At 52.8% G+C, this 12,319-nt stretch overlaps 1 protein-coding gene across 1 annotated transcript; it reads right to left on the bottom strand.

Annotated features, from left to right (window-relative positions):
- Nucleotides 1-956: 956 nt before the first annotated feature.
- On the bottom strand, nt 957-1,319 carry C6H11orf96 (chromosome 6 C11orf96 homolog). Its single transcript, XM_074149941.1, has one exon. It carries the CDS (start codon nt 1,317-1,319, stop codon nt 957-959), a length of 363 nt encoding a protein of 120 aa, XP_074006042.1.
- Nucleotides 1,320-12,319: the final 11,000 nt, after the last annotated feature.

The following is a 12,319-nucleotide window of genomic DNA, read 5'->3' as shown; positions in this document are numbered from 1 at the left end:
ATACCCCCCCCCCCAGAAGCCCCGCGTAACCTCGCTCCCCAACCGCATCAAAATACCTTTGCTTTTCAACTCCAAGAAAACCATGTCCGCGGGGTACAGCTTGCTCTAGGAAATAAACCAGCATTATATCCAAATTATCAAACACGTCTGCGGCACTAAGCAATTTCCAGGTCAGAAGGGAAGAAGGAAAAAAAAAAAAAAAAAAAAAAAAAAGAGGCAAAAGCAACTTGGATGAGAAAAATCAAGCATATACGCACTTCTGCCAAGGCATGAGGCTTGCCCGGTTGCATTAAGGTCCTTGGACACAACCGGTTATAAATTCTCCTTAAAACATCTATCCGGGTTAACACAGAGGTCTCGAAGAAGGAAATAAAAGTTGTCTAAAAATCAGTCTAACTCGGCTCCCGTCTCATTAGCTTGTACCTGAGGGTACGGGCTGCAAAAACCGCTCCGAGCAGCATCCCCGAGGAAAGCATTTACTGCTGTCGACAACCTTTAAATCACTGCGGCCCTCAAAGGGGTAAAGGAAGCTGAAAGAAGACAGTCAGACCCCCCCCGAAAGAAGGACAGTCCGATATGTACTGTGCAAATATATCAGATTTTATTACTCTCTTATGGAAATAATAACAGACATTCAGGTAGAAACATATTAAATTAATGCAGTCAACAGTTTAAATGCAAAAATAAATATAAAGTCCAGCAGCTCAATGCATCTAAAACAGCTCATTTCTTCTAACGAATAGAAAAGAGATTTTTTTTTTTTTTTTTTGTCTTTTAAACGGAAAGTTTCGTACAATCAAATAGAAACGAAGGTACAAGCGCTTTCTTAGAAAACATCACGACCCGGCTGCCGGCCCCGGGGGCAAGCGGCGGCGGAGCGGCTCCCCGCAGCCCAGTCCCTGTCACCGCCGGGTCCCCCCGGGTCCCCGCCGGGTCTCCCCGGGTCCCCGCCGCCCTCAGAGGGCCGAGTCCGAGTCGCTGGAGTCCAGGCTGTTGCGGAGGCGGCAGCTGCCGAGCCGGTCCCTCTGGAGGCTGAGGTTCTGGGTGCTCCGCCGCAGGCACTCCAGGGACTGCAGGAAAGACTTCTTGGCCTTCTCCTCCTCCATGGGGGACACCCCTTCCTCCTCCACCTCCTGGATCTCGTCGAAAGTCACCGGCTGCGTCTTGAAGCGCGACTGCCGGGGCCGCCGCAGCTTGCCCTTGGGGGCTTTGGCGGGGCGGGCCGGGGGGGAGAACTCCTCGGCCACGCAGACGAAGTGGGGCATCACCGCCTGGTAGCTGGAGCAGACGCCCATCAGCTCGGCCGGCTTCGCCGCCATCCTGCCGCCCCCCGCGGGACCGCCCGCCGCCGAGGGGGCCGGGGCCGGCGGAGCGGGGGGAGCCGCTTCGGCCGTGCCGGGCACCGGGGCTCCGGCGGGCAGCGGCGGCCGGGCAGGGACGGGGCTCCGCCGAGGGAAGCGGTACGGCGCGGAGAGGCGCGGAGCGGTGGGGTGCCGAGAGTCCGGGTACCCCGCGGGACGGAGCGGTGCCGAGAAGGAGGGGTACCCCGCGGATCGGAGCGGAGAGACGCGGTACGGTGCGGAGAGGCCGGGTACCCCGCGGAACGGAGCGGTGCAGTGCCAAGGGGGTACCCTGCGGATCGGAGCGGTGCCGAGAAGGAGGGTACCCCGCGGAACGGAGCGGTGCCGAGAAGGAGGGTACCCCGCGGAACGGAGCGGTGCCGAGAAGGAGGGTACCCCGCGGAACGGAGCGGAGAGACGCGGTACGGTGCGGAGAGGCCGGGTACCCCGCGGAACGGAGCGGTGCGGTGCCGAGAAGCTGGGTACCCCGCGGAACGGAGCGGTGCGGTGCCGAGAAGAAGGGTACCCCGCGGACCGGAGAGGTGCGGTGCGGTGCGTCCCCCTTCGCCTGAGCGAAGCTGCCGCCGCCGGTGCCTGGGCCCCGGTTATATATCCCGGCGCTGCCCCCGCGGGAGCATGCTCAGACGGCGGCGGAGCCCACTCGCAGCCCGTCGGGCTCTTCCCTTCCGCCTGACGTCTCCCCGCACCCCCGCCCCCGGACCCCCCGCCCGCCGCGTCCCCTCGGGAGCGGGGCCCGGGCTGGCGGGGGGGGGAATGCGGGCAGAGCCCGGGACGGGGGAGCCCGGCCGCCGCCCCTGCGGAGGCTTCGCCCTCGGGCCCGTCGCCCCTTCCCGTCTCCTCGCCCCCTGGCACCGCCGCCGCCGCCGAAGAGGCTGACGCCCCCGTCTCCGGTCCCCTTCTCCCCGGGGAGACCCCCGCTACATCCCGGAGAGCCTCGGCGGTACTTCAGCTTTCTACATCTCACCTCGCAGCTTTTTTTTTTTTTTTTTTTAATCAATAACGCCATTTCTACGGGTGTTAAGGAATCCTACGGGCCGCGTCAGGACAGCTTTTAGCAGGGATCGCCACTGTTGGAGTAACATACAGATGGGGAAAGCAAAGCCCGAGGCAAGCCCAACTCTGATTTGGGGTAAAAAAAGCCCTAATGCGGCAACGAGGCAGCTTTAAAGGACAGAGATGACACGGGCTGGTCCCGGCCAAGGAACCGTCAGCAGCAGAGGGTTAAGCAGGACTCAAAGCACGGGGCTCTCCTTCCCAATCCTGCCACCTCTAATGGAATTTAAACACCTGCTTCAGCGTGAATCCCCCCCCCCCCTCTTTTTTTTTTTTCTTTTTCCTTTTAGAAGGGATCCTAAAATTTTCCATTCCCCTGTGGGCTCTTCGATGCCATGCAGAATTGGATCCCCAGACAAAAAAAAAAGAAAAAAAAAAAGGCATACAAGTATTACTGAGCTGAAACAAAAGCTTGGAAATTAGTGACGGCTGGGACCACGCTCCAAAGCTGCGCGTGCCAAGGAGTCTCAGTGATGGAAAAACCCCACAGCGCAAGAAAAACATACGATAGGAATAGGAAAGGAGCTAGAAGGAAGCGGAGTAGAAAAGCATGAGGGAGACAGAGCCTGAAATGGTTAGTCTGTCCCCTCTTCGTGTTAGACTATTCCCATAAAGGCATTCTCCGGTATAGCTTCACCCACTCGAGGATATTTTTGAAGCTTGGTTAGGAACGGGGAAGGAAGCAGAGGCTTAGCGACGGCATTGGGAATCCTGGTCTGTGCTGGCGAGGGGACAGGGACAGCGTGCTCGGGGCCCCGAGGTTTGCTGAACGGTCAGGACGCTGGGTGCGCACGTGTGGGACTGCAGAAAAGTGTCCCAAGTGCCCAGGGCACCTCCAGCACCAACCAGTACATTAGCCCACAGAGAGATCCGCGCTCACCCCAGCAGCCCCGGGTCCCGTGCCCAAGCTCACACGGCCGCAGCCAGCTTGAGTTTATTGCCTTTTGCCATCAAACACGTTCTTAGCCCAGAGGGAGACAAGTGCTCTGAAAAAAAAGAAAGAGAAGCTTACATGCAGCACACGCCTCCTGTGCCATAGAAAGGGACTTGGTTTTGGTTTTGGACTTCTTCACCATCAGAAAGTCTCAACCTTTGTCTCTGGGTAAGGCTCGGGACTGGGCCCTCTTCCCCTTCAAGCTGTCGCAGTGTTTCAGGACCCGCAACTGGAAACAAACCCTTCTCCCCACTCAACTCTGCACTGGTGAGGCCACAACTGGAATCCAGTTCTGGGCTCTCCAGTTCAAGAGAGACAGGGAACTACTGGAGAGAGTCCAGCGTAGGGCAACAAAGATGATTGAGGGATTGGAGCATCTCCCTGATGAGGAAAGGCTGAGAGAGCTGGGGCTCTTTAGCCTGGAGAAGAGAAGGCTGAGGGGAGACCTTATCTGTGTTTACAAGTATCTAAAGGGTGGGTTGAAGGAGGAGGGAGCCAGACTCTTTTCAGTGGTTTCCAGTGAGAAGACGAGGGGCAACGGGCACAAGCTGGAACATGGGAGGTTCCACTCAAATATGAGAAGAAACTTCTTTCCAGTGAGGGTGCCAGAGCCCTGGAACAGGCTGCCCAGGGAGGGTGTGGGGTCCCCTTCTCTGGAGATCTTCAAGCCCCACCTGGATGCAGTCCTGAGTGATGTGCTCTGGGCAACCCTGCTTTAGCAGGGGAGTTGGACTAGATGATCTCTAGAGGTCCCTTCCAACTCTGGCAATTCCCTGATTCCGTGATTACAGCCCTGGCTCAAAGCGGGGTAAAACAGAACACAGATTTCAGAGGGAGAGGCCCAGAGGCGATCGCCAGCGTGTCTGCAGAACGCTGGTGGCTTCGCCTCCTGCCAGCGGGACAGGAACATGGAGAGCCTTGGCTTTAGGAAGCGCCCGACTGCAATCTCTCGGCTCCCTGGCTCCCCAAGGCAGCTTCAGGGCCAGGCTTGGTTTGAAGCCTTTTTATTGGGAGATACAATTACCTTAATAAGAGAACAATTTTCTCTTTGGTCAAATTGAATCTTTCCAGCTTGGAGAAGGCTGTGTTTTTTACTGTTGATGTTAATGGCTAAATTTAGCCCATACAGTCCTTACTGCAGTACAACGACTTTCTCTCCAAGAGCCCCATTTCTAACATTTTTTTACCCTGACAACTTGACACTGCAGCACAGCGAGGGCCGAAATGCATTTCCTCAGCAGAGCCCTCCAAGAGGAGGAGCCCGGAGAACAGTTTGGAGGCCTACTGGGGCTAAGCTTGTCCATCCTGCGGAAACAAGCTGCGGGATGACACAGGAGCCTTCTTCCGACAGTGGAGAAAAGCATCTTGCCTTCGTATGAAGCAAGGTAAATGAAATCCTCTTAAATAAGAAGTGGCGAGGTCCTGCCGCAAGAAGGTTCTGCTGAAAGAGTGCATCAGGAAGAGTGTGACCAGCAGGTCGAGGGAGGTCATCCTCCCCCTCTGCTCTGTCCTGGTGAGGCCCCATCTGGAGACCTGGGACCAGTTCTGGGCTCCCCAATTCAAGAAGGACAGGGAACTGCTGGCGAGGGTACAGCAGAGGACCACAAAGATGATGAGGGGACTAGAACATCTCTCTGATGAGGAAAGGCTGAGGGACTTGGGTCCTTTTAGTCTGGAGAAGACTGAGGGGGGATCTGATCAACGCCTATAAATACTGAAAGGGTGGGTGTCAAGAGGATGGGTCCAGTCTGTTTTCAGTGGTGCCCAGGGACAGGACAAGAGGAATCAGGCACAAACTGGAACACAGGAAGTTCCACCTAACCATGAGGAGGAACTTCTTTCCTGTGAGGGTGGCAGAGCCCTGGAAGAGGCTGCCCAGAGAGGTGGTGGAGTCTCCTTCTCTGGAGACACTGAAACCATGCCTGGACACATTCCTGCGCAACCTGCTCTGGGTGGACCTGCTTTGGCAGAGGGGTTGGACTAGATGATCTCCAGAGGTCCCTTCCAACCCCATATCATTCTGTGAAGGCAGGCTGGCTTGGTATCTAAGAGCAACACATGCATCCTCCAGTCCAAACCGCCCGCCCAGTTACATAGAGAAAGTTCAGGACGAGGGCAAACTGGTTTCACTTCAGGTAGAGCGAACGTTTAATTCCCCGCGCAATTCTGATTGTAAAACACTCTGGGAAATTTCAGTGCCGAGTTGGGAACAAACATCACCATGGTAATAACCGGGGAGGCCTGAAGATTTTATTTGAGACAATTCAGAAAAAAAAAAAATATCCTGTGACATAATCCCCCAAGTTAGGCCTGCAATGCGCTAATGTAAAAACTATATTTACTCCAGGGGTTTAAATCATCACTTTCATCTCGGTTGCTCCCGGTATTGAAATGTGACCTCATGGTATAGATTACAGAAACCCTCTGCCACGTGGGATCATCGGAGAGGATTTCTGGCCTGCATAGTACAGGGCTGAAGTCACGTTGAACACCAGGGAACCTTTACCCGAGGCTGAGGAACGTTTCAAATGCTGCACTTTTTTACATAATAGCCACTTGAAAGGTGTGGGACCTTGGGAAGTTAAAATGCTGGTTTCATAGGAGGAGAATCACAGAATGATATGGGGTTGGAAGGGACCTCTGGAGATCATCCAGTCCAAGCCCCTGCCAAAGCAGGTCCACCCAGAGCAGGTCGCACAGGAATGTGTCCAGGTGGGTTTGAATGTCTCCAGAGAAGGAGACTCCACCACCTCTCTGGGCAGCCTCTTCCAGGGCTCTGCCACCCTCACAGGAAAGAAGTTCTTCCTCATGTTTAGGTGGAACTTCTTATGTTCCAGTTTGTGCCCGATTCCTCTTGTCCTGTCCCTGGGCACCACTGAAAAAAGACTGGCCCCATCCTCCTGACACCCACCCTTTCAGTATTTATAGGTGTTGATCAGATCCCCACCTCAGTCTTCTCCAGACTAAAAGGACCCAAGTCCCTCAGCCTTTCCTCATCAGAGAGATGTTCTAGTCCCCTCATCATCTTTGTGGTCCTCTGCTGTACCCTCGCCAGCAGTTCCCTGTCCTTCTTGAACTGCGGAGCCCAGAACTGGACACAGTGCTGCAGATGGGGCCTCACCCAGAAACGACGAACGCTGCTGAAACAGCACCAGGGAAATTAGTGTATGTCATCATATCACTCGTTTAACGATGTGATTATTAGGAAATACACCAGCCTATTAATTGTTATTCCTCTTGCTAGCCACCAGATTGAATGCCACAGAAGGCAGAGGAAAGAGTAAGAAGAGAAGGGAGAGGGGGAGATCCACCTCTTCCTGAAGAAACTTTTCAAAACCCAGGGATTCCACAGAAACCACCTGTAGTTACACAGTCCCAGTGCAGATGCCCTCAACACTGTGATTTGTGCCCCAAAACGGAGCGGTAACCCTGTGGTGGGAGCTGAGGGGGGCTTCCCTTGGGAGCCAGCGGGATAAGCTGCTTCCCAGCAGGATTCCTTAACCCATCCCCAGCCATCGAGAGAGTAAAACCCACCTCTTGCCCTCCTGCCAAGGTGGCATTCCCCATCAGGCTTTTGTCCTGTCAGCCACCACACGGCGCATCTCCACTCTGGGAATCCATTTCCATGAGGAAAGGGGACAGAGCTGCAGTTCCTTCTCCACTATAGTCCACCCCAACGAAACACCCATTTTAAAAACAGTAATAAAACCATCCAGCGAACTCCGACCTAACAGATACCGGTTTACAAATAGAAAAGGAGGAAATAAAATAACGAGGCAGTCGATACAAACTATTTTGGAAAGCAGAAGGTTAAGTCTTCTCATTTTTTTTCTCCGCACGCACACACACGCGCATTTGATTTAAGCTTGAAATCGTGCCTTTCTGATGGGGGGAACCCAAGTTCCTCAACAGGGCCCAGTTAAAACCCATCCCGAGTCTGCTCTGCCTGGGGAGGAAAAAAAAAAAAAAAGCAAAGTGTCGTTTCTTTCTAACTATCCCAACAGAAGAGCAGCAGCCCCGAATGCGGCTTAACTCAGCAGCCAAACCTCCCCCAAGCACAAGCAAATGCATTTACATCAGGGAATTGCGTGCCTAATTTCCTGCAAGGGAGATGCACTCCAGGTTGCCATATCCATACATACACCATACTGGGTCCAGTTCTGGGCTCCCCAGTTCAAGAAGGACAGGGAACTGCTGGAGAGGGTACAGCAGGAGGCTACAAAGATGATGAGGGGCCTGGAGCATCTCTCTGATGAGGAAAGGCTGAGGGACTTGGGTCCTTTTAGTCTGGAGAAGAGAAGACTGAGGGGGGATCTGATCAACACCTATAAATACTGAAAGGGTGGGTGTCAGGAGGATGGGGCCAGTCGTTTTTCAGTGGTGCCCAGGGACAGGACAAGAGGAATCGGGCACAAACTTGAACGTAAGAAGTTCCACCTAAACATGAGGAGGAACTTCTTTCCTGTGAGGGTGGCACAGCCCTGGAAGAGGCTGCCCAGAGAGGTGGTGGAGTCTCCATCTCTGGAGACATTCAAACCCCGCCTGGACACGTTCCTGTGCAACCTGCTCTGGGTGGACCTGCTTTGGCAGGGGGTTGGACAAGATGATCTCCAGAGGTCCCTTCCAACCCCATATCATTCTGTGATCCCTTTCCTTTATGTTTTTGTTTGATAACCCTTTATCTTCCTTTCCAGGGTTTCTAGCTGGGAATTCAGCAGCCTTTTAACATTTTTTTTCTTTAAAAAAAAATAAATATATATATATATATAAATAACAGCAAAGCCAGCCCCAGAGGCTGAGTGCCTGAGAGTAATTCTACAGTAAGGATCACACATACCATATCCTGGAGGGCAGACACATCCAGCAAGTCACCCCTGAGCGGCACCGGGAGGCTCAGGTCCCTGCTGGGGTGTTCGCAGGCAGCTTATGAAAAATTATTTCTACAAGCTCCTTCCATAAGGAAGCTGTTGCCGACGCACCAGGGCGTTGGGAGGATGGGCAAGTTCTCTGAGGGATGCTTCAAACTGGACGTGTTCAGTGTAGGAATTATAGGTGCGTGGAAGAATTTTTACATCTCCTCAGGCAACCTGCCACAGAAACGGTGCCACCTTGTACTTACTGAGGTTTTAAGATACTTCTCTAAACAAAGTAACTTTTTAAGAGAAAGAGGTTGTCTCATTTTTATATAGAACTTGGCCATTTTAGCTAAAAAATGTCTTTCCAAGTCAACCTAAACTAGTAAGTATGGGGAATTCAGCTGAGTCGTTGATTCCCAACTTTCTCTTTTTACAGAGGGCTTCATCGCAGGATCCTCCCTTCCTCAGTCCATCCCTGAAAGCTGGCTCCTCCTCTTCCCTGTCCCCCAGCTGTGGCTCCTGCTCCCTCTTCCTTCGTCACAGCCCCTACTGTTTTAGCAAGATCCGTCTGAGCCCAGGCCCACCAGCACAGTGTCACTTACCAGCATAGGGACACTGTGGTGTTCACTGTCTCCGATGGCGCCTCTCACGAGCTGGGAACTGACCTGGAAGAGAAAGTATTCCACTACGCAGCGTTAGCCATGCAAAGCCTGAGCCCCTCTACTACCTCTGCCCCTCTACTCTCCTCTGGTGAGACCCCACCTGGAGCACTGCGTCCCGCTCTAGAGTCCTCAGCACAGGAAGGACATGGACCTGTTGGAATGCGTCCAGAGGAGGCCACAAAGATGGTCCGAGGGCTGGAGCCCTTCTGCTGTGAGGACAGGCTGAGAGAGTTGGGGGGGTGTTCAGCCTGGAGAAGAGAAGGCTCCGGGGAGACCTTGGAGCCCCTTCCAGTCCCTAAAGGGACTCCAGGAGAGATGGGGAGGGACTCTTGATCACGGAGGGGAGCCATAGGACAAGGCATAACGGTTTTAAACTGAAAGAGGGGAGATTTAGATGAGATCTCAGGAAGAACTTCTTTGCTGTGAGGGTGGTGAGAGCCTGGCCCAGGTTGCCCAGAGAAGCTGTGGCTGCCCCATCCCTGGAGGGGTTCAAGGCCAGGTTGGAGGGGGCTTGGAGCAACCTGGTCTGGGGGGAGGTGCCCCTGCCCAGGGCAAGGGGTTGGAACTTAATAATCTTTAAGGTCCCTTCCAACCCAAACCATTCTATGATTCATTGTTACTTCCATTAAGTATAACGATATAATCTCTACATATATTTATAAAATAGAAATCAGTGCAACGCTCCACTGCGAAGTGGAGACAGAAGGGAGCAGGAGGAACAGCAGGGCCGCTTGGGATGGTCAAGAGCAGAATCAAGGCTGGAGCAACAAGAGCAAGGGACAGTCTAGGGGGATGACTAGGATGGAAAACCCAGCAGGGGGCCATGTGGCACATTGCCTACAGGATACATGGCACTAACTCTCTTCAAACCTCACGTTTGCCCACCAGCCTGTGACCGGGAGCGGGATCATCGCCTTCAAGCGCAGCCACCGGCACTGCAAGGCGAGGATATACCCACAGCATGGATGTAGGTCGTGACAACGACAAACACTCAATGCTTGCGAGGGTCTCACGCTACAGCACGCTTAATACAAGGTAGGGCTATTCAAAGCTCCTACCCCCTCAAATATCTCACTCTCAGTCTTGCCTGACTTTTTATGAGCTGCAATAAATCCCTTAAGGCTTCTGCCCACTGCCATTAGGACAAAGTACTGCCTAAAATGTCTAAATGCATTAATGCTCCTCACAGAAATCTATTATTTTATCCTCTACATTGAACTGTTTTAATTGTAAAGTGGTAACTGCAGTGAGAAGTCAGGGTTCCACCAGCAGGTCACAGGATAACAGCATTTGGCTGTCCTCACACCCCCAACAACGAATGTAGTAATAAAACTCTTTTGTTTTCAAAGAGAGCTGCAAAATGTTCCCTGACGAAAATTGCTACATGAGATTTTCCTTGTTTGGCCTGACGGGCGTCAGAAGGGATGGCAGCTTTTCCCGGCGCTGCTACTGACGTATCAGAACCCAGCGCTGCGAGGGTACAAGATAAAAGTGTGGTTTAGACAACTGGAGAGCAGTGATTCCAGAAAACTCAGCTGTTTAAATAATGGAACTGTATTAACAAATAAAGAGACCGACTGCTTTGAATATTCCTGCTGGTACACGTTGCTGCCACCTGGAATAAAATTAACCCTTGACCTCCCATGGCTTTAACCGTCCAGGTATTACTATGCCTAATTGTGCTGTGATCCTATCAATTAAGCAGCGCAGAAATGAGGATTTCTAGTTCAATAATACCTTTCGCAATTAATAAAGCGCACCCTGCCTCAGGTTCAAAAGCTTGATAAAGTGTTTTGCCTCACAAAATAAAATAAAATAAAGTTTGGGGATAAAAAACCAACTTTGCATGCGCAGGGGAGAACTTTGCTGATGAATCTCTGGAGTTTCTGGTCCCTCCACGTGGTCCATGCTGAGCTGGTGGCCGGGATGGTGCTGATGGCCACACTCTGCTGCTTCCCAGGGCTCCCAAACCCTCTCTGGCTGCTCTGGAGGTCGGTCAAAAAGGGAAGCTTTTCCTATGTCAGTCCAGAGTAAAAATCTGAAGTCGGTGCCACAAACAGGTTCTTAGCACTTCTGAAGGATTTTATCTTCCTCTTTCTTCTGCAGCTAAAAACACCGCAGAGCATCCACGTATTTCAGCAGAATAAATTTCCCTTTTTTCCTCTCTTTTTAAGCCTTTTTGTAAGTAATCAAGAAAGACATCAAATCAACTAGAGAGATAAAAACAGAAGTTTCTTAGCAGTGAACTATCAGATGTCAAGTAACCAAATCCTGCAGACTGTTTTTTACTCAGTGTCTAAACCTTTTCAGGGACTTCAGTCAAAAATTACTACCACCACGTCAGTAAAAAGGGGAGTGACATTGGTTCCAGCAACCGAAGCCCTGCCTTGCGGAGGGGATCCAGTGTGGCACTAATGCTGACAAGCAGAAAGAAAACAAGCCCATAGCACCCAAAGCTGAGGAACGATCTTTGCAACACGGGGAAGAAGCTTCTCTAAGATAAAATAGAGCCGCGTTGGTCTCTGTAAGGGAAGGGAAGCTAGGAGTGACCTTGTGACCAAAGGAAAGACTGATCCGTGCAAAATACGGGGATGTTACGGAGAAGCAGCCCACGCTCGGGTCGTTTTATTCGATCAGTGGCTGCTGCAGCACCAAGATGCCGTGTCCTGCGTCCAGGTCCAGACTGCAGTTCCTCACTCCATCACCCTCCTCGCCCCGAGGGCTGGGAGGGCTTCTTCATGCTGGCTCATCAGCCCGTCCCAGAGAAGCAATCTCTTCACCAGCAGCTTCATCGCCGCTGGGGAAGGGCACGTCGGACACCTTCCTGCTGCCTCCCCTCCCCTGTGCAGGGGTAAGGGGGTGGGTACCAGTGCTGCTTCCCAGCCCAGTAATCCCAGGAACCTGCAGCCACCCACTGCTTCCCAACAGAGAACACCACAATTCCTCTTCCATCACCCCCACTTGCTTCTCCCAAAGAACTGAGGAGCCTGCATCTTGTGGCCCACCCTCCTTTCCAAGCTCCACACCACACACCCCTCAGCTATTTCAAGCTAAAGGGATGCCATGCTGGTGGAGCAGGCTGTCTCCTCCTCGGCACAGGGCAGAAACCCAGCAGGGATCTGTCTCCAGAAAGCAGGATGTGGAATGGAGAGATACTGGCAACCATGTAAATTCTGCAGCCTAACAAATCGGGCACCGAGCTGGGATTGCGGGTCGTACGCCCAGGGCAGTACACCCTCTGCCAAGTCACATCTCTCTTCGCTCCTGCTTCATCTTTTGCTCTCTGCATCAGATGGTCTTCAGGGCAAGAGTCCTCCAGCAGCCCTGCCTAAGGACGACAAGGACCCGATGGCCACTGACAAGTCACAGCCACAACTCCCCTGTCCCACCCAACACTGGGGAGCTTTCTAGCCTCTGGGTTCTCCCAAGTGGACTCCTTTCTGCTCTTTTCTG

Source organism: Numenius arquata, chromosome 6 (assembly GCF_964106895.1).
Source record: "Numenius arquata chromosome 6, bNumArq3.hap1.1, whole genome shotgun sequence".
Classification (NCBI taxonomy): Eukaryota; Metazoa; Chordata; class Aves; order Charadriiformes; family Scolopacidae; genus Numenius; species Numenius arquata.
The sequence above is the reverse complement of the archived record's forward strand: the minus strand, read 5'-3'. Positions and strand labels throughout refer to the sequence as shown.